This window comes from Drosophila subpulchrella, unplaced genomic scaffold (genome assembly GCF_014743375.2).
Source record: "Drosophila subpulchrella strain 33 F10 #4 breed RU33 unplaced genomic scaffold, RU_Dsub_v1.1 Primary Assembly Seq354, whole genome shotgun sequence".
NCBI lineage: Eukaryota > Metazoa > Arthropoda > Insecta > Diptera > Drosophilidae > Drosophila > Drosophila subpulchrella.
In genome coordinates this window covers 3,005,154-3,032,360 of record NW_023665577.1, presented here as the reverse complement: position 1 = coordinate 3,032,360, position 27,207 = coordinate 3,005,154, and the positions used below count along the sequence as shown (strand labels likewise).

At 42.7% G+C, this 27,207-nt stretch overlaps 5 protein-coding genes across 14 annotated transcripts in view; 3 read left to right on the top strand and 2 right to left on the bottom strand.

Moving 5' to 3' along the window:
* Positions 1 to 16,886, top strand: part of LOC119560886 (sodium/calcium exchanger 3) — a 40,877-nt gene extending 23,991 nt beyond the window's left edge. For 4 of the 9 annotated variants that reach the window (XM_037874573.1, XM_037874574.1, XM_037874575.1 and 1 more), the window contains 9 exons: positions 9,871 to 9,962; positions 11,164 to 11,202; positions 12,329 to 12,358; positions 12,973 to 13,121; positions 13,564 to 13,663; positions 13,728 to 13,847; positions 13,908 to 14,066; positions 14,138 to 14,309; positions 15,336 to 16,886. In XM_037874573.1, the coding sequence (XP_037730501.1) occupies positions 9,871 to 9,962; positions 11,164 to 11,202; positions 12,329 to 12,358; positions 12,973 to 13,121; positions 13,564 to 13,663; positions 13,728 to 13,847; positions 13,908 to 14,066; positions 14,138 to 14,309; positions 15,336 to 15,540 (1,066 nt within the window). In that variant the 3' untranslated portion in view covers positions 15,541 to 16,886. Of the gene's footprint in view, positions 1 to 9,870; positions 9,963 to 10,465; positions 10,481 to 11,163; positions 11,203 to 12,328; positions 12,359 to 12,972; positions 13,122 to 13,563; positions 13,664 to 13,727; positions 13,848 to 13,907; positions 14,067 to 14,137; positions 14,310 to 15,335 lie in introns of all 9 variants that reach the window. The other 5 variants (XM_037874576.1, XM_037874578.1, XM_037874581.1 and 2 more) reach the window with 5 other exon arrangements.
* On the bottom strand, positions 6,265 to 8,446 carry LOC119560888 (membrane-bound alkaline phosphatase). Its single transcript, XM_037874582.1, has 2 exons — positions 7,185 to 8,446; positions 6,265 to 6,724 (listed from the first exon to the last, which is right to left on the bottom strand). Exons 1-2 carry the CDS (start codon positions 8,418 to 8,420, stop codon positions 6,386 to 6,388), a joined length of 1,575 nt encoding a protein of 524 aa, XP_037730510.1. The 5' UTR covers positions 8,421 to 8,446; the 3' UTR covers positions 6,265 to 6,385.
* Positions 16,887 to 18,251: 1,365 nt separating the features above from the next.
* Positions 18,252 to 19,710, top strand: LOC119560250. Its single transcript, XM_037873615.1, has 3 exons — positions 18,252 to 18,375; positions 18,919 to 19,106; positions 19,180 to 19,710. Exons 2-3 carry the CDS (start codon positions 18,979 to 18,981, stop codon positions 19,433 to 19,435), a joined length of 384 nt encoding a protein of 127 aa, XP_037729543.1. The 5' UTR covers positions 18,252 to 18,375; positions 18,919 to 18,978; the 3' UTR covers positions 19,436 to 19,710.
* An 844-nt stretch (positions 19,711 to 20,554) lies between these two features.
* Positions 20,555 to 23,742, top strand: LOC119561079 (ralA-binding protein 1). Of its 2 annotated transcripts, none has more exons than XM_037874938.1 (4): positions 20,555 to 20,732; positions 20,803 to 20,935; positions 21,013 to 21,900; positions 22,332 to 23,742. In XM_037874938.1, exons 1-4 carry the CDS (start codon positions 20,636 to 20,638, stop codon positions 23,092 to 23,094), a joined length of 1,881 nt encoding a protein of 626 aa, XP_037730866.1. In that variant the 5' UTR covers positions 20,555 to 20,635; the 3' UTR covers positions 23,095 to 23,742. The 2 variants fall into 2 exon arrangements, with proteins under 2 accessions (XP_037730866.1, XP_037730864.1); XM_037874936.1 differs by having other exon boundaries at positions 21,010 to 21,900; positions 22,332 to 23,741.
* Positions 23,743 to 24,085: 343 nt separating this feature from the next.
* Positions 24,086 to 26,749, bottom strand: LOC119561080. Its single transcript, XM_037874939.1, has 3 exons — positions 25,802 to 26,749; positions 24,477 to 24,656; positions 24,086 to 24,361 (listed from the first exon to the last, which is right to left on the bottom strand). Exons 1-3 carry the CDS (start codon positions 25,827 to 25,829, stop codon positions 24,327 to 24,329), a joined length of 243 nt encoding a protein of 80 aa, XP_037730867.1. The 5' UTR covers positions 25,830 to 26,749; the 3' UTR covers positions 24,086 to 24,326.
* Positions 26,750 to 27,207: the final 458 nt, after the last annotated feature.

Below are 27,207 nucleotides of genomic sequence, written 5' to 3'. Positions count from 1 at the left end.
GGAGTATTTTACCATGAAGAACTCAATTAAGACGGCTCTGTTCTAAAGTGCAACATATAGCCAGTGAAGGGTAGGAAAATACATTTGTTTTAATTATGTTAAGTACGCCAAACAAATTTAACCGTGACCTAGGTTCAGCACTTTTCAGGATTAACTAAAGGCAAAAGGTAAATTTGTAAAGCACAAAACCTCAAAACCAGACTAGCCTGCCCTATTTTTTGGGTATTAAAAATGAATAATTAAATTGAAAGTGGAAAATGGAAAGAAATGGAAAAGGTTGACTTGAAAATAATTATTCATATTACCTTAATTTGAGCTCAAGTAATTTAAATTGAAAATGGTATATACATAGTTATTTGCTTTGAATCCAGACATCTAGGTAGTTATTATCCATACATGGACTAATTGGAAAATATATGCACTTTATTGCAAGGCCCACAACTGCACAAGCCTTTATTCATGGCATTCAAATTCGATTGAGGGATTTGTTGGCTATTTATGGAGCCTGCATAAGGCTCAGGCTTCCACTCGATTTGCATTCAATATATTTTCCGAGAGCTGGCCAACAAAAGGAGAGGCTACGCCTGGTTATCAGGAATTATCTAGCTTCTTTTTAATTAATTGTTCCTTGAGTGGGCGTCTTTGTTTTGAGCTCAGCCAGGCGAATGGGGAAAGTTGCCAACGTCCTGTGGCTCACAAAGTCAGGAAGCTAATGAATACGGCTCCTTGGAATTCATGGAAGTGAGAACTTTGGCTGGCGAATGCTGAGCTCCGCTCGACTCAGTTCAGCAATTACTCCAACTTTTGCAATTACAACTCAATAAGTAGGTAATTACGCTGGTCAGCGCGACGCGGCTGGGTCTCTCTTATATTTTCCAACGTTTCCGCCGAATATTTTCCCCCAAGCAACGCGTGTTTACGGCCTTTTAATGAATGAATTATTACTCATACGACATGGCCGCACCAACGGAAAAACGAAATTGTCTAAACAAAAACATGAAAAAAGCAAATAAATACGAGATGCCAGTTTGTTCAGTGGTTTTACGGCGAAATCTCGGCAAAACCACACGTGCCGACAGTGGGGGAAAAACTTGTGTGGGGCTGTGGCCAATTAAACGGCAATTTAAAATTCCAGAAAAACATCTCACGTTTATTTACTGTGTGGAAACTTTTGTCATGGTCAACCGCATTTCGTCAGATCCTTGTTTAAAGAAAGGGCGTAAAATAACAACCGCAGTATTAATTTGCGGCTTTAGTGGGGACCATTTCCCAGATTGATTCAATTAACTGGGGAGAAAGTTGGTAAGCCAATTTTCAACTACAAATTGGTATTATCCTTTGATGAACTGAACTTTGTCTTTAATTTTGAGATTTAAAGAACAGAACAACAAAATGCTTCCCGAAACATATATATTTATTGTTTTAGAATTGAAAATATTCCTTATTGCTAGCAAAAATCTACAAAAAGAAAAAGGTTCTTAATCTTTGTTTTTAATACAACATGTTAAATTCTATTTTTTAAACTAATCTCCGAAAATATTTTATTACTTTTAAAGAGTTCCTAATTTTTTCTGAGTGTCGCTGAAAATGGTTCGGATTAGACAAAGTTGAGAACAAAGAAGCGCAACATGGAATTATTTAGTTATCCAACACGACACGGAACCAGGACATACGACACGTGACTTGTCCGCTGGGGGTGGTGCTACCCCTTTTCGGTCCCCTTGGAACCCAGTCACTCCACACCACCCCCACCGACTCACTGCATGTGACACGGCTCCCCTGGCCCGCATTTAGCCGGTGGGTTATTATTTACCCGATACGATTGTGGGGCCAGAGATAGTGTTGTTGTTAATTTCGCGCCTCAACAGGTGTAATTTGTTGTCTTTGGGCCGACACCCGCTCAAAGGCAAAGGTAACTCTTTGTTCTGCACCCCGGTCACGCTCATTTGTCGAACATGCATCCAATTGCCGCTATCGGAATGTTCAGATCGCCCCCTTGCACTTCGTGTGACAAGCCACAGATAACTAAGCCCTATTTTGTGGGGGCAAATATTGCTTTAAGCCACAAGGCTTCAATGGAAGGGTTTGCTATTCGTTTCCTGTAAGCCTTTAAGTTTAATCTTAATTTCCATGAAATATTGAAATGCTTTAGTTTGTTGTTGGCCTTTTGCTGTATTTATGTTAACTCATATAAGTTCTAAATAAATTTGTTTGTATTTCAAGGAACTTAAAAAAAAATTCAATAGGTCTTAAAAATATATAAATCTATTAAATCAAATTGGTATATTACTTAGTTTTTATCATATTTAAATTCTGTAAAGTTTTCACGTTCAATAGGCACTTAATTTAAACTTCAATGAACTAAGACCAAAATGTTATTACAAAACAGTGTAAAAATACTATTAATCTTAATTACTAATTACTAAATAACCATGGAAAGTTACACTTTTTATTATTTTCCAACAATGTATTATAATTTATTAATGCAAATCACGTCTAACTTTTTACTAAGGTAATAATGACTTCAACCTAAGACGTTGTTAAATTTTAGATCCCCATTAAAGCAGTATCGATTTCACATAATTAAGAGATTGGTTCCCCCTGTAAGTAAAAATATAAAGTTTAGGGGTAACTTTGCTTACCTCGCTGAAATGTTTGCCCAAATCAGCCAAATCCGACGTTTTGATAGACCGTTTGAATTGGGGTCAATTTAACTGCCAGTTTAAAGTCTATAAAACTCATTACGAAACCGCTGGCAATCCGGCCAAACTGGAAACGCTGAAACGGTGCCCAGATATTTTCGATAAATTTTAAATGAGCCTTGCGTTTACTTCGTCAATATTTGACAGCCTGATAGACCAATGTTAGAACAACTGCGCACCGATAATGAACTTCCCGAGAAAAAAACAGTTTCGTTTTCAATTTATTAAATTACTACCCTTGACCTTTGAACCGTGCCCGAAGTGGATGCTCTCACACCTTCAATCTGAACCACTCGATAACTCACATGCAATGGCAAGCCACTTGAAATCACTGGAAATCACAGGAGAATTAAGTATGCATGTTTGGGATGCAGAAATATTGAATTAATCGACCAGAAGCTTGAGTGAGTTTCAGCGCTTGTCATTAACATAATTATGCACTGTCTTTGATGAGGACCTCTCACTTCCAATTTTCTATCAATTAAAAATCAGGCCTTAAAGAAGTCAGGCCTTTAAATTAATAATATTTCTCATAATAATAATCTGTATATTAATACCAATTCCGACGAATTTCACTTGAACAGGCCATAATTGACCGTTGATTTAACCTGTTGAGAGAAAAACTCCAGGGACCACCGCCTTTACTCAACTTGAAAAGGCCTCGCCATAATTTCTACGTGCCAAAACGTTTATGGTCATTTAATTCCCCTTTAATTTCGATGGATAACAGACCGCAACTCAAGGGCGGCCAGTCACACTTGATTGAATTCCCCGAAGTGGCAATCAATCTGTCGCGGAAATTTCTTGTCCAATTTCCTCCCGCACGCCGGGTACTTATTCCTGGAAATTCCATTAAACCGACCCCCCCCAAACACATTGATAATTATCGAGAAAGCATTATTAATTGACCTTCTGGCCGGGGGGCTGGCAATCTAATGGATGCATTTTGCAATCAACACCAACAGTACGGGTTTGCCCGCGGCTAAGCCCAGGATTTTCCGCTCAGTCACCTCCATCGAAGCTTCTCCAATTTCGCACAGTGTGCTCGCAATGAATCCTGGCACCCGGGTGACTTGAAAGTTTTGCCTTGAATTGGAATTTTAAATTCAAAACCTCTAAAGCCACACTGCGTCCCCAATAATATGATATGCTATGCAGCCGCAACGTCATTTGAAAAACTCCCAACTGAAAGCGACGTTTTCCCCCCCTCAAAACTGGGTGGTTCTGCTGGGATTTCCAAGGGGGGCAGATAGGATACGGGCAACCAAAAGGTAAAAGTTTGCCAGAGTTGGCAATTGGGGTTTAATGGTTAGTCCCGCCCAAAGGCAGACCATCCACCCCCTCCACCCACCGACTTTTGCACCGCTCATTGCTATGCAAATTGCTGTATTTTTCTTTAATTTTATTTTCAAGCACAAGTTTGTTCGCCTCCCCCGCCACCCCCGCCATTTCCCATTTCCATTCCCAGTTTTCCGAGGGCGGCCTCGCCCTTGCGTTGACTAAGTAATGCTATTATGTGTGCTTGACCATACGGGTTTTTCAGGGCATTTCAGGGTATTTCAGGGGATCGGAAGAGATAGGGGACATCAGCCAGTGAGTTTGCATGCCAAATAGCAGGAGCCAGTGGCAAAGCTCGGCCAGGTAATTGAGGCGCTTAGCAGGAGCCGTGAAATCGGGCTGACTGGACGAGGACTGGGATGGGGACAGGTCCTCTTGGCCGGATTATTAGCCTGAGCTCTGGCATCAATCAGTTGAGAAGCTGTGTGTGGGATGTGCGGCAGCTGGCCGATCCTAAAACAGTTCCGGAATGCGGAGGTGCGGACTGTAATCGCCGGCTTACAAGCTCATCCAACCAAATTGTCTGATTTTCGACTCCGACTTGGTCCTGGCCATCCTGCATTGTTCTCCTCAAGATCTTAATTGTTTTAATACTGACTTAGGCTGGCTTTGGGGTTTTGGACAAGAGCATTCTGACCTATTGTAAGGTTTGCTTTTTCAGCTTTAATGTTCTGACTTGAACTTATTGCGAAGTATCAACGTATTTGATGGAAATATTATTTATTTAATTACCACAAGCTTTTACAAATTAGGCAGGTTTTATATATGATATTATAACAAAAATATAAAATAAGACAAATAATCGAGGTTCCCTCAAAAATCCCTTAGGTTTCGCAATTTCTTTTAAATAGTATTTTAGGTGTATAAAAGTATGCGGCAATATATTTGAAACAAAGTTGAAAATATTTTATGATTTATTTATTTAGTTTGAACATTTAAGAAACATTAAAATAAATTCATATTTAAAATCAAGTTAATAATCTTAAAACTAACAATAAAGGTTACATTTTATATTACTCTATAAAAATGTAAAAAAAAACCGAAAAGAATTACCTATAACTTTTCATCATTGTAAGTTTAAGCAAAAGTTAATAATTTGAAAATACCCTGCACTAAAAACTTAAATTTACCGAACAAAGACGAACCAAGTTCTAGCGGAAGTGGAAGTTCCACTGTGTAATATTGACCTCCTCGGACCGCACTTGTTGGCCAATTGCATGCGGTCACCGCAAACCAGACCAGACCAGAATGACTTGACCGCAGGCCAAGTGTCCGGCCTTCCGGTAAGGCCTATTCGTACCTACAACAGCTGTCTTTGGCCATGTCTCTTTCGGTGGGCCAGCTTGTCTGCTTCTGGCCAGAAGCCCACTTGGCGGCTTTGCAAAATCAATAGACGCGTCGTGGATTAGGAACGGGTGTGGGTGACAATGGGTGACAGTGGGCGACTGCGACGTGGCCGTTGCCATTGAAATCAAGCGGCGGAAGTGGTTCAGGCATCGGACATACAGCGAAATTAGCATTGAATGCCAGGGCAACCTAGTGGCGGAGGTTCTGGGTTCCCCGGTTCTCGGTTCCCAGTTCTAGGTTCCGAGTTGTGCGTTTAATAGCTGTCATATGGGGGAAATGAGGTCTTCACCGCTCACACATGCACACCCTTTTTGCCATTTGTGGGGCGGCGGATATCACTTGGCGTGCAATCGAATCGGAAATCGAGGTGGAAACACATCGCACACGGGCATAGAGTTATTGGAATCCTTATTAGCTGGCAATTTGCGTGCAATTTTTCAAATTAGTCAGCCTGTCGGCGATGACGCATGTCCTTTAATGATTTTAATTACCCTTTGATAAGGTACACCCCGTGGGGTTCTGAAAATTGGTATTGCAAATATGCAATTACAAAACTCGCACTACACGGAGTCTGCCCGCCGCCAATCGCTCTAATGGCTCCGCAGCACGAGCCAAAACGTGGTAATTTGCACATTTCCAAGGGCTCCCAAAGTTTTGGTGTGCGCACGCAAGTTGGATTCCCAACTCCGGCGATCCCAATCCCAGAGCCAAGAAGTCGGGCTTTCGCATCAGAGCCCTGATGAGTTTCAAACTGTGAATTACGAGGGCGATGATGGGAAACACCCGACCGACACGGAAAAGGGAAAACTAGGGGGCATACTCTAACCCAGTTAAGAGTTTCCCTCGAAAGTCGCTTTAATTCAATTTGCAGTTTGCGTTCGCATAATAAACTCGAGTGCAGGCGAATGCAAATGCCGCCTGCTGGCTGGATTTAATGAGCTTCAAACTTAATTGTAATAGCCAGGTGGCATGGCATCCTCATCCTTCTTTCCTCCCTCCTACGTGCACATGGTCTGCCCCTCGCCCAGGCAGGATGCGTAGGCCATCAGGTGGGGAATGGTGCTCTGCTCGTAGACCCCGCTGAACAGGTGCGCCCAGGGACCCAGGGCATACACGGGCACATCGTCGCCTCCGTGGGAGTCCATGTCGAGGGGCACTCCAGCGGGAAACTCGTCATCGTGGGCTCCGGTCACCAACGTGGTCGGATCCTTTCGCTCCTTCGTCTCCGGGTCGAAGAAGTTATCGTAGCTAGGTCCATTGGCGTAGCTCAGCACCATAACCGGTTTGCCATCGCGTCCGTCCGTGGGGGTCCTTCCAAATATATCTGAACCGCGGCTCTAAAAAGGGGGAATATATTATTATGATTTATAGTTTGTATCTAAATACCAGTAAATGTTATAGGTATTTTAAGAATTGGTTTAGTAATAACAAATTCTGAGCATAAACTGATTACATGTGAAATCATTCTTAACATCTGATTACACGTAAAACTTGGTTGGTAATGATTTTTACCTCAATGCAATTATGATTTTATATACTACTTTTTTAACCAGTCAAGGGGCGAATTTACGAGTGTTAGCTATTTTTAGTAGGTTTTTGGAATTCGAAACAACACTTGTTAATATATACATATGTGTACTTAAAGTATTGTGTGATACCTAGTATTACTACTTAATTGTCTTCGGATTATATGCAAAATCGTATTTGAGTTATTTGACTGTGTTGTATACATTAAACTGGATTCCTATTGGGTTCATCTTAACTTTCTTTTGGTTTGTGACTTATTCCCCCACTCACCGAGTATCCTGCGTAGGTGAACACGTGCGAGTGGTCGGCGGTGACCACCAGCAGGGTGTCGTCCTCGCTGGTCAGCTCCTGGGCGGCGGCGATGGCCTTGGAGAACTCGATGGTCTCGTTCAGGGCCATCCGCGCCTGGTTGATGTGGTGGGCCTGGTCGATGCGACCGCCCTCGATGAAGAGGAAGTAGCCCTGCTCGCTCTGGCTCATGTACTCGATGGCCTTGCGGGTCATCTGCTCCAGAGTGGGCTGGCTGCTCTCTGGCGTGGTCTCCATCAGGTACTGCAGGTGGTCGTCGTTGAAGAGACCCATCAGGCGATCGGTGTTGGCCACATCCACTGCCTCCAGTTCCGCGGCGGTTGTCACATACACATTCTTCTCGCTGGCCTCTTTGAACTCATTGATGAGGTTCAGTCCGTCGGTGCGCTTGCCCCAGGATTCCAGACTGGAGTCCACAAAGTTCTTACGTCCACCGCCCAGGATCACCTTCAGTTTGCTGCCCACGTCACCGCGGGCCAGCTGGTAGGCAATGTCCTGGACGCCGGAGTCGGCTCCGCAATCGCTGGCCACCTCCGCATTGTTTTCCCAGTCGCGCTCCGCAATGTGGGCGTAGACGCCGGAGGGCGAGGCGTGGGTCACCCGGGTGGTGGTCACCAGACCAGCCCACTTGCCCGCCTCCAGGGCCCATTTGGCAATGGAGTCGACGTGGGTGCTCTCGTCCAGCATGACCTTGCAGTCGGTGCGGGGCACCTGACCATTCACTCCGATGGTTCCCTCCTGACCTTTCACGCCACACAAATACGCGGTGGCCGTGCAGGCCGAGTCCGGCACAATCTTATCCACCGAATAGGTCTTCGAGAGACCCGTGTAGGGGAAGTTCTCGAAGGACAGGGCCTTCTCCTCCCCACCCAGAAGATTACGAGCCGCTGAGGTGGTAGTCACACCCATTCCGTCGCCCAGGAACAGGATCACGTTCTTGGCCTGGCGCTGATTCAGCTGGGAGGCCAACTTCTGCTGGACAAACTGAATGCCCTGTTGGCGCCAATAGTCAGTGGTCTCCTCGCCCTCGACCACGCGGTATGCCCTACCATTGCGCTCTGGTTCCGGCAAATCCGGATGCATCCTGTGCTCCTTGCAATCCTCCGCAGTACGGCCACATTCCGGGACCGACCAACTGGGATGGGCCAGCAGGGCGATGGCGATGGCGATCAGTAGTGCGTTCAGCCTGCGGGACATCTTGCTCAAGACTGACCCTGCTTGGCCATTACTCCGACTTTGGCCTATCGAGAGATTCGGTTCGACTTGAAAAGATTGCGATTAGATTCGATAAGGCGGAGACGTGTAGCGCCCATAAATGCCAAATCGCATCCAATCTAATACGCCACCTAATTCCTTTTTTCCGCGGCGTGCTTTTATTTACGACGGCTAGCGACAAAGTTTATAGATTTATTAAGAGGGGTATAGGAAGTTTCGACTAGTATGAATAGGGCCGTAGTAAGGCAGGTGAGAAGTTCACAGAAAAAAACACTTTAGGATTAATAAATTAATTTTATTATCTACAATTTTGTGGTACTTTTTGAATTACCTCTTTGAAATTTATCTTAAATCAAAAAAGGAGACAAAATCCTCTGCGTATGAGCAAGATGCATTATTCTTAACATAACTCTCTGAAATAGAAATAGCAAAAAGCAAGATGTCGAACATACCAAAGTGAAACACCCTATATCTAGTATAGGTAGAATTACTTAGTACTTCATTTCGTCAAAATGATCATCATAACTTAACAATTTTTCTCTCTGTGTGGAACTTGTTGCCTAGCTTGTGGGTCTTCAGGGGTTTCCAATGGCCATCACGTAATCAGGCTGGGAAATCTGGCGGAGGCACGTGAATGACTCGATGGGGCCGTATAACCCGTTAAAAGAAGGCAGTGGGTGGGTCCGCCACTTTTCACATTTATTTTGGAGCCATAAAAGCGGGTCATAAACAGGTGACTGTTTTCGCCCAGTGGTTTTCCTTTTTAATATCAAGCTGAGAAATGCAAAGGCATTGGTTTGGAAGCAAGGCAGCTGCCAACCGCCGGAAAGGTTAAAGTTGAGCTGGCCAGCGGGTGGGGAGTGGAGTGGGTGGTTTCTGACCTTGGTTTGCACTTGGCAGCAAGAAAATTAACCCAAGAAAAGTGGCAACCAGGCTAAGCTGCAACTGTTGAATACACAAATCTTGAAGTTTCCCCACTTAAAACTTATCGCTATCGCTGGGCCAATTAATGTTTGGGCACTCGCATCGAAAGCAAACAAACGGTCGATTTTACGGTTAAAAATAATAAATTCTTTGAAGCAATTATACATTGAGTTACTTTGCAGGCACATGAATAATGCAAATGTTTATGTTCGCTCAAGGCCCACCGGTGGTATACGTAATATTTTTAATTTACACAAGGGGGTGGGGCATGGGCCCAATAATGTCGCAGCAGAAAGCTGCGCACTTAGGGCTGCCTAATAAATTCGGAGCACTGTTTCGAGTGTCAGGATTGTTGCCATTTTAACCAAGACAAGGGCATTAAAGAAACAGCCCGAGGCTCTGGGCTTATGTGCAGTCGATTACCCACTTCACACCTCAAACATCACACAGACCACGTCCCCTTCTAGCCCAAAAGCTAAACTAATTCCTGCATCCTAATCCCTTGCAGGAAATTCATCGATCTGTACATCCTGGAGCAGAGCAGCTATGAGAAGGACGTCAGCTTCAAGGTGCACATCGGAGAACCTCGTTTGGCGCCAGGTGAGTTTTGGCCACACTGCGGCAGAACAGGAGCACCAGAACCCAAACAACCCCCTCCCCCAAAATCCCAAAAATCCCATAAGACCCACCAAAACCCCACTGAAAATGCTAACCAAATTACGTGAAAGCAGCCCGGCTAGCAGTGCACCCGAAGACGGCACAAGTTCTTATCTGTCCTGGTCAGAAGTTCAACCTGCGACACCCGGGACACCGACACTTCAGCACCTTTCTTGACCCCCTTGTACCCACATCCCAAATATCCCAAAAACCAATCCACTTTGACTCTTTCGCTTTGACCCCGAATATTACAAACAGGTGGAAAGGCCCAGCTGAAACAAGAAAAATAAAATAACCGAAAACTTTGTAAATTGGAAATTCCAATTTGAATTGATCGAAATTGTTACCTGCACCGTACACCTTCTCGTACGTCTTTTCGCATCCTATCGACTCATGGGTTCTTTTATACTTTTTGGTCTTTTAATTTGTGTTCTTTATGCTTCTAGATTCCACTCACTACCGTAAGCCTTGAATTGTGCATTAATTAATTTTATTTTAATTGAACACGAAAGCGTGGAACGTGGAAGCGCCGAGCGCTGAGACGTGAAACGGAAAATGGGAAAAGCGAAATTCGGGTTTCGTTTTCGGTTTTTGGTATCGGTTTCTTGACAGTGACATTTAGTTTCTGCTCCATTTCTTACCTTCAGCGAGTGCGGAAATTGCGGGCAAAAAAGTGCAAATTCATTTAATTCTTTCCTTTTTGGTTGAGAACGCAGTTCTCTCATTTAATTGCGTATTTCGTGTAGGTGTTGTGTATGTTTCCACCTTAGAAGATACCTCTTCCTGTCTGTTATTAATTTTCTATACCCCTTGTATGTATTTGTTTACCCTTACCTATATAATAATTGGCGATGGGCAGGATAAATATGTTTTGTTTTCTTTATGTAATACCTCATGGAACTTAGCGATTAGAATACCTCACTCTCATCTCTGTAACCCCATGTCGAATGCTAGTCTTAGCCCACCGAAATCGATTAGATATCAGATCAGATCCTCCTCCATCCTCCGCATCCCCAAATCCCATGTACTAACCATCGACATTTGCTTGTGGCCATAACATACTATACTAAACATTTCCATTGTCCATACTTGTCTCTCTAATCGAATCGCCAACGTAAATGAAACACGTTCAATCCTCACGCAGATGACACTAACAAGGAATCATTTTTCAATCGATTTTTTGGTATGTAAAGCTGTTTTTTTTTCCATATCTTTGCGTATTGCGGGATCGATCGACCATTTCAAGTGTTCAGTTAATAGTGAATATGCCAGTTAAGGTGATCGACGAAGAAGGATGAAGCTAACCGATCGACATTATCATTTCATGTGTCTTATTATTATTTCGTTAGTTCGATTGGCCATTAACCCACACGTCGTAAACATAATCTCAGTGTCGTATCCGTAAACGTATCTTTGTGATTAGGCATTGAGTATCTGTGTGTGTTTGTGCATCTGCATCTGCATTTATCCCGAACAATTGCGCTTTTTTCGACGCAGCAGCCACGCACTTGATATATGCAAGCTTCAAGCTTTATGTAAAGTAATATAATACTACAAAAAGAAAACACCCCAGAGCACGCAAGCGATCAAAATCGGGTTCGTCTTCAATTGAAATAAAGTTAGACCAGGGTCACAGTTTTTGGTAATGTTTTGGTTATCTCCATGCTCGGCGGACATTTGTAAAACGCGCTTGTGCCCGCCCCTCTCACATTGTTGTGTGCCTGTGCCCCGACTTGCTGCTCGAATTCGATCCGATCCGATCCCGATCTTTGATCTCGCATCGTATCGCTCCGATATCATCGGTACCACACCACTCAAACATGCCTCTGCATCGCCAAATCGATTTGTAAGTAATACACGTAATCGCTGATGAGTACCTGATATTTGGCCTTTGTTCTCCGTAATTTGTGTTCATTATTTTTTCCGTATCTGTGTGTTCTAGACTTAAGGCAATATATATAAACGGCTTCTGATCTAGGTTAAGACCATGTCGATGTATTCAGTTCTGTGTTGTTCTGCTGTCAAGTATCTATTATATATGTGTGCGTGCTTTGATCCTTATGGAAAAAAACCAAATAGAATATAAAAACCAAAGCTAAATGTAATAACCCGATTCAAGAACATTCAATGTGTAGCCATGTTGAAAGACAAATCACCACAGTCATCGCATATTCGTTAACTGAATATTTAGAAAGTGATTGTTGAAGCAATATCCAACATGTTTGAGACCATTTAACAACGATTCTCTGAACTCTACCCCAACACCCCATCCACGTACTTGTCATGTTCTCGATTGTCGATGTCTATAGAAAAACACGAACACTCCGGAGATCCCACTCGTGAGTCATCAATATCGGGGGACCTAATGTCAAGCTGTGACCTTCTGCATGCCTGGTTCTGTCAATCTGTGCTCTCTCTCTCTCGCTCTCTCTCCTTTTGTCTCTGTCTGCTTAATATGCAGTTTATCATTTTCCATTTTCCACTCAATTGCATCCTAATGGCACTTTTCCATAACCATTTCACTCATTGAAGTCGCCGGCCCAATCCGAAAATGTTTTAAATTCTAAAGAAAGAATTATGGTCAAAGATGCGTAACGTTGGCATTTCAATGAGTTTCAATCTTGCTATACCCCTCTTTGGTTGTCTACCGCATTTTAATTGAAACCCGCATCCATTACCACCATATGCTTCTAATTAGTTTCCAACTAATTGGGGGCGTATGTGTGCTTTAGTTCTGTTCAAGTCCAAGTATACCGCTTTAATATATGCCCTCTATCAATTACCCATCACCATTTCGTTTGTATGCCAACACACCCTGTGTCTGTCTAGTTATACTTTATGATACCACCTAATGTTAAGATACTCTGTTGTGGGGGTGTGGCTGCATGCAACACGGTGTTTGTAAATCTATTAGAGAATCAGTGGTCTAATCCTTGGTTTACTCCCTGGCCAGACGATGAAATGGCAGCCAAAATCAAGGAGGTCGAAAAGAAGTCCGTTCAGGATCTCACCGAACTGGATCGCATCCTGCTGCTGAGCAAGCCGAGGAACGGAGAACTGACCACCGCCTATGTGCGCATCCGAGAGAGCCAGGAATTCAAGGTGAGTAATCCCCTTGATTGGACTGGATTGGACATAAGCAGGTAGTTTCACAATGCTAATGAAAAGCCATTCCATTCACTTGACTGCCCACTGTCGACCGAAATCCCAGCACACATTTACTGCGAGGCAGTCACACCCATAATGATTCCCAGGTGGAAAGCCATCCTTATCCACGCGACGGATCGAGTTACTGTTAACCGCTCAGGTGCAAGGCAAATAAGCACCTAATTGTGTGCAAATCTCCAAATGACACGTTGAGTGCTCTGTTTACTTTGGGTCTGTGTGTGTTTTATGGGATAGGTCTTGTTGTGTGTCTGTCGGTGGCGTATACGTAATGTGGGCAGGGAAAAAGTTGGTCAGAGTTTTTTTTAGTGATATAAAGGATTTCAAAGGGCTTTATATTAATTTAGTTTCTTATCAATTGTTCTCATAATATTTACAGGCTACTGTCGACAAACTGGTGGCCAAAGCAAACGTTTCCGCCGTCCTTGGCACTTCGTCCTGGAAGGAACAGTTCAAAGATGCCCTCACCGTTATCCCAGGTAGACCCAATCAATTTTTCATTTTCCATAGATCCCCTTTCCTGATGCAAACAAACACTTGCAGCCGACGAAAGTGAGTTTGATAACGACGATGAGGAGGAGGAGGTGCCCAGCTGCTTCAGCTACGTGAGCCACTTCGTCTGCCTCTTCTGGAAGGTCCTGTTTGCATTTGTGCCGCCCACAGGTAAACATCTCATTTCTCCTATTCCAATCGATCAATCCTTAAGTACCGAAACGCCACCAGACATTTGCGGCGGCTATGTGACCTTTGTGGTGTCCATATTCGTGATTGGCGTCATAACCGCCGTCATCGGAGATGCCGCCTCCTATTTCGGTTGCGCCCTCAACATCAAGGACTCGGTAACGGCCATCCTGTTTGTCGCCCTGGGCACGAGCATACCAGGTGAGTAGTGATTTGAGCCCATGCCATAGCTGGAATACCCACTGAGACACCGACATCCTCCTGCCCTCCAGACACTTTCGCCAGCATGATAGCCGCCAAGCACGACGAGGGGGCCGATAATTGCATTGGCAATGTCACGGGCAGCAATGCGGTCAACGTGTTCCTGGGCATCGGCCTGGCCTGGACCATCGCCGCAGTCTACCACAGCTCCCATGGCGGGACCTTCAACGTGGAGCCGGGAACGTGAGTAATCCTTTCTTATTTTTTTCAAGAGATTTGATTCGATCTTAAAAATATCATCAGATGTTGCCCCTTTTTTTTAACAATGTATGACTTAATGATAAAGAAATGTTCTTTCCATATTCTCTTAAAATCTGTAATATTTTTATTTTGTATAAACATTTCATTATCCTATCTCCCAACATTTTTATACCCTTGCAGAGGGTATATTGATTTCAGTCAGAAGTTTGCAACGCAGTGAAGGAGACGTTTCCGACCCCATAAAGTATATATATTCTTGGTCAGCATGACTAGACGAGTCGATCTAGCCATGTCCGTCTGTCCGTCCGTTTCTACGCAAGCTAGTCTCTGAGTTTCAAAGCTATCGGGCTGAAACTTTCCCAAAAGTCTTCTTTCTTAGTAACGGGTATCTGATAGTCGAGGTACTCGACTATAGCGTTTTTCCTTGTTTTAAATTTAATAATTATAACTGCAAGGGTATACAAACTTCGGCTTGCCGAAGTTAACTTCCTTTCTTGTTTTTATGGAGATATGTCCCTTTTCTGGTAAATTAGCGATAATTAGATCTTAAAACGGTACCAAAGTATATATATTCTTGATCAGGATCACTAGCCTAGTCGAGCCAAGTCCGCATGTTCGTTTGATTTTGTTCCAATTATCAATACATGCCAAAAATGGTTTGAGTCAGACCAATGTTATAAGCAAATAAAGTGTGCCATCTCGGAAACAGCCTTTTTGCTGCATGCATATCTCCATCTCCCTCGCACTACCTTTAGATAAGTAACGGGTAACGAAGCCGTCGACTATAGCTTTCTCTATTGTTTTTTGCTTTTTGCTCAAAGAGCTAAAAGGTCGGAGCAATTCAATTCTTATGACTAATCATTCTTTACTTAAATATAATTCTGAAGCTTAGCATCCTTTAATTGCTTAGCAATATTGGCTTTTTTATTAGACATTCGTCCATATTTCTTCGGACATGTATTACCCAAAATGTAATTTTAATTAATTATATCAACTCTGCCATTCCAGGATTGGATTTGCCGTGGCGCTCTTCTGCGGCGAGGCTCTGATTGCCATCTTCATCATCATGTTCCGGCGCTGGCACAAGGGCATCGGCGCCGAGCTGGGCGGCCCCAAGATCTCCAAATATATCAGCGCAGCGATCCTGGTTTTCCTCTGGGTCTTCTACGTGGTCATCTGCATACTGGAGGCCTACGATGTCATTAGGATTTAAGGAGCTCGCAGCCGCATTGCTTTGACTTTGTAGTTGGCTTTGTTATTCGCATTGGCGTTGGATTTTGGCAGAGTCGGTAAAGTTACAGGAGAGTACGGAAGATGAGGCTAACCGATGTTGCGAAGCTGTCGAAAGATGCTGTAGATGCAGTTTTTATATGTAAACTTATGAAATTGATTTATATATATGAGTGTGCTCGGCGCTATATATAAATAATTCTTGTGTAAAATTTATGTTAATACTAAAAGTAAAATTTTAATGTTTAACTAGGTTTAAGTCAGGCTTATATACAAACCATTTTTACGATTATTGTCTCTATTCATATTTGAATTGTAAATACAGAAAGGCTGCCACGGCTCAGCAATCTTGTAACTGTAACGAGATCATTTACTGTTATGCCATATATACTTAATTTACCTTTTAAAATACGATTATATTTATTATATCATTCTGTGTACAACTTAAGTCATTGTTGTTGTTTGTTAAAGCTGTACTTAATCCCCCATAAAATCAAAGATCAGAAGGTTTGGATCGTTTGGATCCCCACTCCGAATCACCCGATATTGTCTCTCCATCTGCCGAATACCATTGTTAATTTAATACATGTGTAAGTTTTAGGAAGAATCTAAAGGTTTTAGCCAAGAAGAAACGCAATCCCTCTAGCCATCTACTACAAATACTACAAAAACTACTATTACTGAGTAGGAGCCTCCTCGACAACTAGTTCTAGTCACTTTACACTATCGACACGAGTCCAACTAGCAACATTTTCATTAACTCTGACCAAAGCAAATGGCGGCACTACTTACTAGCGATTAGCGATAGCAAGAAAGACCATCAGTGTTTCCACACTGCACTGCAAAACTACAAGAGAGCACTAATCAACTTACTTAAAAAAAGACTTTCTATTCGCTTACGTCGCTGGCAGTGATTGAAGTAGAGAAATTGAAATTGAAAACGGGATATTAAGGCAAACACCAAAACAATAGCGAGAATAAATAACTAGAATTGATTGTATCCGAATGTAACGAGCAGGTACATATTTTTTGTATAATGTTGTACTATTTTTCATATAGCAAAATTCTAGCAAATTAATGGAAGAGGAGGCCTAATGATATTTATAGCCACATGCATAAATTTGTATTATATATTTGGGGTCACACAACTGTACGGGGAACTCGTTGAGAAACTGCGCCAAATTTAGTCGTAATTGATAATTAATTACCGCATACATATACGAACTATGAAACAATTTAATAAATATACAAATATGAATAAATAATGTATTAAATTATATTGTCAACGTTTACCGCTAGATATTATAATTAAATTTCTTTTTAAATTTATTTCAATTTTCGCCTTTTCATTTCCCTTTACGAACCGAAGTTAGGACGATATCAGAGTACGTATAAGTTTTTAATAGATCAAAAAATATTACTGCAGTTAACAAGCGATTCAAAGAAATCGACCAGGGGTCAGGGTAAGATATCCATGGCAAGGAAATCAATATATAACTGAGGGAATAGTGAATGATATATGAGGGCCGAGGGGCGGTGAATGTAACAATACGACACAGAGGATAACCAGATATATATGCAGACAGACAAACAAACAAACAAATTACCCATAGACGATTATCTTTAATGGCAAAGGCAAATAAAACGATTAAAGTGCTTCCGACATAGGGTGTAGGTACTTCTAAAGAACTAGGAGTAGACAGCGTATATGGATAAAGGCATGAGCAGATTACTTTAGCAACTTGTTGGTTCCACTTTATTTTGATTCTGCCTATGGGTTCTATAATTTCCTTTTGATTTGATCGACTTTAAATTGATTTCCATAGATGTACGATAGTTGATAGGACTCGAATCTATATGTTTTGAGGGGCAAACCAGACAGTTAATATGTATGTTTATTGTACAATATTAATCAGTTGCTGTTTGTTATCGTGTTTTTTCGAATTCAAATTATACCTGCATTTTTAAATGTATACTTATGAATGTGATTTTACCCAAAAACCAAAGCAACTACAAACATATAATCGTACATCCAGAGACCCATTTAACTGATGTATTCAAGAACTAAGCCGATAAAGTATGCAAATAATCGAATAGATCGAAAGCCACATATGTAGTTTGTGTAGCATATGCTTGGGGTGAAGATCTATCGATCTCACTAACCGTATCTCTTCTCACTTCAATACGCTATAAGAAAATACCCGAACTAATGCTACACATTTGAATATACTCGTACTTACTAAGAGAACATACTCGTACTCGTAGCGTAGGCCGGAATCTGAGGATCTCAGGATCCGAGGACGAAGGCTCAGCGGTTTACCTAATCGAATCGAATAGAGCCTAGGGCCTAGAGTTACTGGCATCTCTCAGCAGTGCTGCATACGTATATATGTATTCCGTGCATGTTTACCAAACGAAACCCAATAAACTAACACATTAAACCGATCGATTCGTCGCATTTCTGATCTTACTTCCCTGAAGTCGGGGACTTATCGCTATGGGAAACTGGGGGATTCGCGATTATGCAATGCCCCAAAAAAGAGGCGCTAGATAAGACCGCCAGCCGGTTGCGGAAGATGAGCGGAGAGACAACGAGATAAAGTTGTTTACAGGAATGGAATCCGAGCACAAAGGCAAACAGCGACGGCAATAAAGCAATAAGAATGAGACAGCCCCAGCTGCAAGCTAATTAAAGTTGCGACAAACCGAAAGCGAGTTGCCAGTTGTCCGCCAGTTCTCCACGGAGTCATTTCCACGGAGCGAAATCCACTAGCTTGGAGTGTTTGTAATCCCAGGGATCGTCCCGAGAGACAGACAAGTAAGATGGTTAAAAGAAGTACCGACACTTGATTACCCGCTCTTTAAAGATAACCAAAGTGATGTGCGTTACCTTTGTTACTTCAAAGAGCTAAGTCTTGGGAGCTACAATTGTTTTATTGCAGTATTTTATTTTTATTTATTTTTTTATTTTAGTAAATTTATTAATTTTATTAACGAATTAAGTACGTAAGTTATTTGATTTATTTATAAAAAGATTTCCATTTTTAAAGAGTAAAATGTTTTGAACCATCTGTTTGGCTGTAAGTGGATTAAAATTGTTTGTTGATACTAGGTTTTTATAATCCTAGCAGGGTTGTTTTTAAATTTAAATAGTAGCTAAAAATCTGTCTTTTCTTCTTAAGCTAGTTTAAAAAGAAACAAAACCATTTTTGTTTTATTGATATTAATAAAACCTGGTCAAAAAAGATACGTTCTTACTCTATAAAAGAATTAAAAATCTGTGTGAGTACTGGGATCTTATTACCCTTTAAGGGATTTGAACTGTGAAGATACAATAGCTTATTTTACTTAATGAATACAGGTTGTTCCTATAACGAGTATACCCTTGTCCTGCACAATCTCCACATAGCACAAGGCAAATATGTCCTGCAATGAGAAAACAGCGCTGCTGGCAACGCAACAAGGACATCAGCAGCACCAGCACATCATTGTCGTGCCTGCGACGCGGAAGGATCCAAAGGACTATGAGCCCATTTTCACAACTGCTGAGTAAACGCTTTCCGTCGCATTTCATTAAAAAATAACTTCGTTACACAGTGCCTTCACCCCGCTCCATTCGCAGCTATTCCTACGGTCTGACACTGGAGGAGTTGCTGCCCTTCGCTTTGGACCCCTGGTGGCAGAATGTGCGGCGATTCAGCTGCGGGGTCCTGGGACTGGCCTTCCTGCTGACCCTGATTGCCGGGCTGGTTATGGCCCATTCCGGCAGTGTCTGCCAGCCAAATAGAGCAATTAGCGGAAACTCGACCACGACTACGATGGCCACCCCGCTATCCTTGGCGTCCAACGGCACCCAGCTGCTGATGGCCAGTTTGTGACGGCCACAGGCTAATCTCTGCGTCATTCTGGAGATGCTGCAATCCCCCATGCGGAATTGCATCAGCCGCATCAGCACGCACTATTTGCATTTCTTTGGCTTGCCGGCAATGGATGAGTATTTACATATGCCTGCACTTTTCCCTCCCACTCCACCCCAGTTGCTAGCTGAGCGATAAGCAATGCACCGCGGAACCGATTGATGCGGGGCAATTAAGCTGATTAATACAATTGTTTTTCGAATAAAATATGTGCACACCTTTAATGTGTTCATAAAGAAATTCATTAGAACTTAGTCATCGCTTTGACAGCTTATTGCCAATAGGTAATTAAGTTATTAAACAAAATATTAAAATTATAAAGTTAGAAAAATCGATGTTATATGAGACAACTTGGAACTTTTAGAAGTATTTGTAATAAGGACACCTGATTTTCCACCTGAACGTCAAACTATAGTTTAATATTAAAAGACAATAATTCAGTAAAACAACATTATCATTTAAAATAAAGTTTGAGTTAGATAAAAAGTTTCGTAGAACCACACAAATCTTGTTAAATTAAAAAAAAATATATATTTTTAAGAGATTTGTTAAAAATGTTTAAATGTTTTTTGTTATACATTTTATTATGCCCTTCAATCATTTATTACTTGATTTTCTTACCTTGTACGTACAAAAAATAAATAAATATCAGTCATGTTAATTTTAACTTAAGCTAAATAAAAATGAATATTAAAGGCATGTTTTTATTTTTGTCGGAGGTCAATGCACAAAATGATCGTAGTTATATTCTGGCGTAATTTATTTAATAAAAACAAACAAAAGTAATTTAAATTCATCAGTTTAACTAAATCATGGAAAATAGAGGTAAGTATTTGCACATCAAAACATAATGGCAAAAAAACTAGGCCTTACTAGCCATGCTCTTTAGAAAGGAACGTGAAGTTTGCTTAGAATCAAACCGTCTTCTGGAATTCAAATTTTTGAAATCAGAATCTTACACAATGCCAAAGGCCGTTATTACATCTTTTCTACATGGCACAGTGGCGCCACCTGTCGAGCTAAACAGTGTTGGCTAACGTCCGTGTTTCCGATTGTTCCATTAATTAATCGATTATTTGTTGCATTTGTTGTTGTTTACTTTTCGCGAATTGTTTACGGAAACTATTTATTTATTTACCGCCGGGGAAGTGATTTTTCGTCATGGATTTCGACAGTCCCGAGGAGAAGGAGTTCCCCGGGCTGTACGCCTCGGAGGCGGCGGATGCCAGGTCGAAGAAGAGCAAGGAGGAGAGCGACTGTGAGTGGGCGCTCAACAGGCGTGGGCGTGAAAATGGGGAAAAATCAATGAGTCCACCTTTCCTTCGCAGTCAGCGAAGATCACGAGCCCAGCAAGAAGGACCTGTTGATCGGCCGGCGCAAGGACAAGAAGGAGAAGGGCAAGGACCGGGGATACGCCGCCTTGGAGGGCGAGAGCTCGCCGGAGGAGGAGCTGGACACCAAGTGAGTGGCGAACTGGGCGCAGGTCCATTCTAACCTGATCCACACACAAGTAATAACCTCTCTTGTATCCCAAGAAGTCCCTCCAAGTCAAAGAAGTCCAAGACATTCAAGTTTACTAGCTCCAAGAGCAAGGAGAAGCGCGAAAAGTCCCGCGACAAGTCCGAAAGAGATTCCAAGCACGCGGATGAGGAGCCCGGCCCGTCCAGCAAGGCCAAGGACCGCGAGAAGGACAAAGACAAGGAACGCGACGAGCCGAAGAAGAAGGACAAGGAGGACAAGCGCAAGGACAAGGAGAAAGACAAAAAGTCCGACAAGAAGGACAAAAAGGACAAGAAGAGCAAGCAGCTGTCGCAGCAGCAGGACGAGACCTCCGCCGCGGAGGAGGTGCTGGCCCTCGGGTATCCCGTGTTTGGGGTGTCCGTCAGCCTGGCCACCGAGCGGTCCCGCTGCCACGACGGCGTGGACATTCCACTGGTTGTGCGCGACTGCATCGACTTCCTGCAGGATCACCTGAAGTGCGAGCAGATCTACAAGATTGAGCCCATCAAGACGCGTCTGATGCACTACAAACGGTTGTACAACAACCGGGAGCACGACTCCGCCGTCGATGAGCTCAACCTGCCCACCGCCTGCAGTCTGCTGAAGCTCTTCCTGCGCGAGTTGCCGGAGCCGCTGCTGACCACCGATCTGGTGGCCCGCTTCGAGGAGGTGGCCTCCCATCCGAAGGTGACAACGCAGCAGGCAGAGCTGCAGCAGCTGCTCGATCAATTGCCCAAGTGCAACCGCACTGTGTTGGCGTGGGTGCTGCTCCACTTCGACGCGGTGATCCAGCAGGAACGGCACAACAAGCTCAACGCTCAGTCGCTGGCCATGCTGCTCAGTCCGACGCTTCAGATGTCCCACCGCCTAATGGTGGCTTTGCTCATCCACTGCAACAACCTGTTCCCGGACGTCAAGCTGATAAAGTGAGCAAACACCGGCTAGCCGGATGTCAGTGGTGGGAAATATCCAAGTAGGCTGGCAAAGGTACATATTTTTGGTTAGTCTTACCCTGCTGAAGAATATCTACTTATTCGCCTCCCATTGATTAGTTGTCTTGAGATGAATCAAATTAAATTAAGACAAATAGAATAGAAGTTGATACCATACCTAACGCAACTTAAATAATTAAAGAACGTAATAAGTACCTATAGCTATTCGGATATATCCCATCACTGATACCTTTAGATAAGATTCTGACCGTAAAAGTAGCGTAATTTAGTCGTTTAATTCGGTGCCGAGGATGAGCACGATACCCCGCAAACAGAAGCGTTTACCGCGTCTCGCCAGCTTCCTAATCAGGCAGAAAGGCCGAAATTTAAACAGTGCTATCGCATTACTAACATTTATCTTTTAGGTATGTGCCCCCGCTCACCTCGGCCAGCCCAAAGCTACCGGACACGCCGGAGGACATCCAGACGGAGTTGCGCAAGCAAGACAGCCTCCTAAACCAGATTCACAGCGAGATGAACGCCGGCTTCATTACCAAGAAACGCGAGGAGCAGCTCTGGGAGGTACAGCGTATAATTACGCAGCTCAAGCGCAAGTTGCGCACCTTTGAGAAGAAGCAGGAGAAGTCCGTGGAAGAGTTGGACAACAGCAGCACTGCTCCCTCCACGATCGTCAATGAGGACACCACGGATTCCAAGGCAGATGTCACCCCTGTCGCATCCACTAGCAACAGTATTTGCACCGAGGAGCCAACAGCGGAGGAGACACCCTCCAAAGACCTTCCAATTGATTTTTCCATTGATCCAGCAACTGGCTTCATCTTGTTGCCAAAGTCGAATCCGCACCGCGACAATTTGTTGCGGCTCCAAATTGAATACGACGAGCTGATGGACTGGCAGAACGAACTTAAGGCCCGCATCGTCGCCGAGCGCAACGAAGTCTACAGGCTCAAGCAGTTGTACGAGCAGCAGTCAATGAACAGCCAAATGGCCGCCCTGGCTGCGGGATCGCAGGCTCCGCCGGAGTCCGACTATGAGCGAATAATTGAGCACTACACTCGCGAGAATGCGCTGCTGGAGCACAAGAAGAATATGCTGGGCATGGAGCTAAAGGAGGAACGTCGGGCCTGTATTGCCCTACAAGTGGAGCTGCGACTTCAGCAGTTTTAAATTACAACTTTAAATGTATTGTTATTAATGTATTACTAGGATGGGTCAATTTGCGGGATATAACTGTGATCTTATCCCAGAAACTAAAAGCTCCTTTCCAAAGACACAACAAAGACTTTTTCAGGCCATCATCACGGAGGGTTTCAATAATAATTCCTTCTGTTTCATCTTTTACTAAACTTTATCAAATCATCAATTTTCCAAAAAAGTGCAAATGATATAAAATATCGAAATCGTATAAATAATTTTTGAATGAAACTTTTGAAATGTTTTAGGAAAGACACTTTTCTGAATTATAAAAGAAAGAAATACGAATTTTTAGTAAAAGATGAAAGTCTTCCTAGTATCAAACTGTTAAAGTATAAACGGTAACCTAACTACTAAAAAATATTACGAAATTTACAACAAATATTGTAGTAATTTTTGAACTCTTTACCTATTATTCATTTACACGTGTGACAAAGGGACGATTTCATGACAAAGTCTATTGTTAATTTGGAAATGATCGAGTTAGTTATAAAATCGGCCCACCAAAAAATATGTACATAGCTTAATCATTTTAAATCTCAATGTCTACATACGATCAAATGCTTTGTTTAAATTAAAGTTAGTTGTTGTTGGCGCAAAGCCCCAAAAAACGTGTTACATTTTGGGAAGCATTTGGAAAACTTACAACCTGGAGATCAAATTAAAGAAGGAGAAAACTTAAAGTCACTTTCCCAGCATAATGTTTATGCCCAATAAATCATGTCAAACCATTTTTGTTACAGCGGATAATGCAATAGCGCTTGTGTGTGCCAGACTATCAAGATTCGATTTTCTAAATCGGTCTGATGACTTAATTCCCAATCGAGAAATTCAGAACACAGATTAGAAGATCAGGGTGCTGTTTGTACATAGAGGCGACGGATTGGCTGTTCGCTGGGTTGAAGCGGAAATGAAATCATCGCTTATTACGTCTCGTCAACATTGTGATGGTCAAGGAACTGTGTTTAACTTTGCGTGTTACGATTACTTTATTTAATATTTATTATTCATAATTTTAGAATACATTATCATTATGCATTACGTTCGGGGGCGTGTTCTGTATTCCGCTGAAGTACAACTTAAAAATATCACACACAAATACCACGCGAGAAAGAAGAGTCCTCCGGAATGCCAAGCCGCGTCCACTCGTTCTCCTCCACGATTAAGTTATTTCTGCTGAACTACAGACCAATGGATCCATAGCTCTACGGGCACTCCTTGTCGCTGATCTTTTGATAGTCTGAGGAAGGAAAAAAAGGATTAGATTGCAGAAGATATGCGAGACTTATGATGTGAGTAGTAAGTGAAATGGTGTGGGTTAAAAGTCATAATAAGATATATTTTTCTTAACTCACTTGCATTCTGCAGGCAGTTCTCCGTCTTCATCACGCACAGATTGCGGTATGACTTGGTGGAGCCCTTGTCGTCCGCGGCACAAATGAAGGAGTACTCCTGCGTGTCGCACTCCATGACGCACTTGGTGCTGGGATCGGGCAGGCCGAGGCACTGGACCAGCGAGAGGGCAAACAGCGCCACTATAAATAGACGGAGACATCAGAGCCAATTAGTTAGGCAGGAGGCGTGCGAAAGAATCACTGCCCGTCAACCGGGCCCGCATACAAAGTGCCCTGATCAGCCCATCGCCCATGATATCACCCACGTCCACATCCATCCGCCCATTGATTCTCCGCGACGCCAGAGCGTCTGGCACCGCCAACGAATCCGAGATTCCGATGGTTGGTGGGGGTATGGGAATGGTGGCCCTGTTCGATTGAAGTTCCCCGTCCCCAGCAATTGAAACCGGGAATTAGCGCTGCATGCCTAATTAGCCATGTCGGCACGCAGTGGAACCAAATCCGAGAAACTGCGTTGCTGGGGTGTCTAATCTAATGACTCAATCAAAGTATGAAATTTTCCATTCATAAGTTTTGCGATTGAATATGAATGAAGTTCGTTCGGCTTGTAAAAATAATATACTGATTCATTGTCTTTATGTTTAAGTCTTTACAATTGCTACAGTTAAGGGGTCACCATTTTAGTGGGTCACATTTTTGCTGACGCAGAAGTCTAATCATCACATTTCTTATTTACAAGATTTATATTAAATGCATGAGTCAGCAATATGTTATATATTTATACAGAGTTCAAATTGATTGTGTTACATGCTGTTACTAAACACAATTCCTGTAAATGTATAGTTACAAGAAGGCTGTTGTATAAAAATCCCGTTTGTATACCTACTATTTATAATCATTTTTATGGGAAAACCCCAAAAACAATACCTACTTTCAAGAGATTAAAATGCTTTCAAGGAGAATTGTTATAGTATACAATTTAAATATATTGATAACAGTGCAGTAAAATTTAAATTCATGTATTGTAGAATTTTGTTTTATACCAATTTTGATCTCGAATTTAGCAAGAAAATAAACGTTAGTTTTATTAAGTTTAGCGAAATTTTCTATGAAAACGCATCGTAAAGTTTTTGTTTTTTTAACGTAAACATTTTTGGAATTTCTTTAAATGGGAAATATTAGAATTTCGCAAGAAAAGTAATCATTTTTAATGACTGAAAATATTTTTATTTCTAGCTCATTATGCATGGTTTTAACTTGTTGTAGGCTTTTGAGTTTCCGTTTTCCCCTAATTAAATTAAAATAACACAAAATATTATACGTACATGCCAGGAATACTGCAGACAGCTTCATGTTGTTACAAGTTATTTTAGATTTCCGCTTGGCTGGAGTATTTCGCACTTTATGGAGGGAGCACAAGCACACTTTGCACAACCGTATTTGCTATGGGTGAACTTTGCGGGTCAGACGAATTAATTATGCCGTGCCTGCGCTTGGGTTCTGGCTGATTAAAAGTGTTTTACGATTTCACGATTTATATATGGTATATTCAATGGAATATAGACGTCCGATTTGGGGTTTGTCACTGAACTTCAGACACGTGTGTGGGCCAGTGTTTTGGTTCTTGCTACGTTATTAGATTAATTCGCGCACGATTCTGAATCAGAATATAGAATTGTCAAGTGAGTACTGAGAACTGAGAACTGGCAACTGAGAATTCAGAATTCAGAATACAGAATTCCGTTCCGATCCGATCCGACTCTCTCTATCGGCGAGGCCGCACAGCACGCGTCCAAATGCGAACTGAAACTAAAGCGCCGACCGAAGATATCCTCCAGCCAGAACAGAATCGGAATCAGAGGCAGAAGGCGAGTGGGCTAGTCGATTGACTAACTGACGCGGTGACTCGGTGACTCGGTGACTGATTGATGGCTTGGCGGCTGGAAGTTGTCCGTTGGGATTGGGATTGGGATGCTGACCGCTGTTAGATATGGATACTGGGACTGGGATGACGATGACGATGACGATGATGTTGCAGATACTGGACTGCAGGGAGAGCACTTTGATTTTCAATTTGGTTTTTAGTTTCGAATCGAGTCTGGTTTGGGTTTGGGTTTGGGTTTGGCTATCGCTTTTTTGGGCAGGAGTTGGGGCCCGGGCTCGGCAATCAATCAATCAGGGCCTGTCCGTCCGACCGGCTGTGTATCTCCGTATCTGTATCTGTATCCGTACCGGTATCTGTATCTGCGGCTGTCGTCTGCCGTCGTAGCGCACGAATGATGTCCGACCACACAGTGCCTGTTAGTTTTATAGAATTTTTTCATGCTAAAAAGATTTACGCTCGTGTCGTCGTCTTCAATTTTCTTTTTGTTTCTCCGCACATTTCGCCTGTAGTTGATTTCTGCTTTCTGATTGTTTTATTGTGTTTTTTCCTTGGGCATTGAGTATTTGGTATTGGTTATTGGGTATTGTGGCTGCGGCTGCTGCTGTTAGCTGGGCTGAGATATGCCGGATGAAACGGGGCAGGGCTCCGAAATCGGATGGGTAGATGGGTAGATTGGTGGATCGGTCGGGTCGGTCGTTTGATCGATAACTCTACAGGCAGGTCACGTTGTCGTGGTCCAGCTTGTTGTTGCCGCTGGGGTTTTTGAGTTTGAATTATTCATGTATTTATGCAGTCACTAAAGAGTCTCCTCCTCGTCGCCGACCGCTGTCAATTGGTTCACGTTCA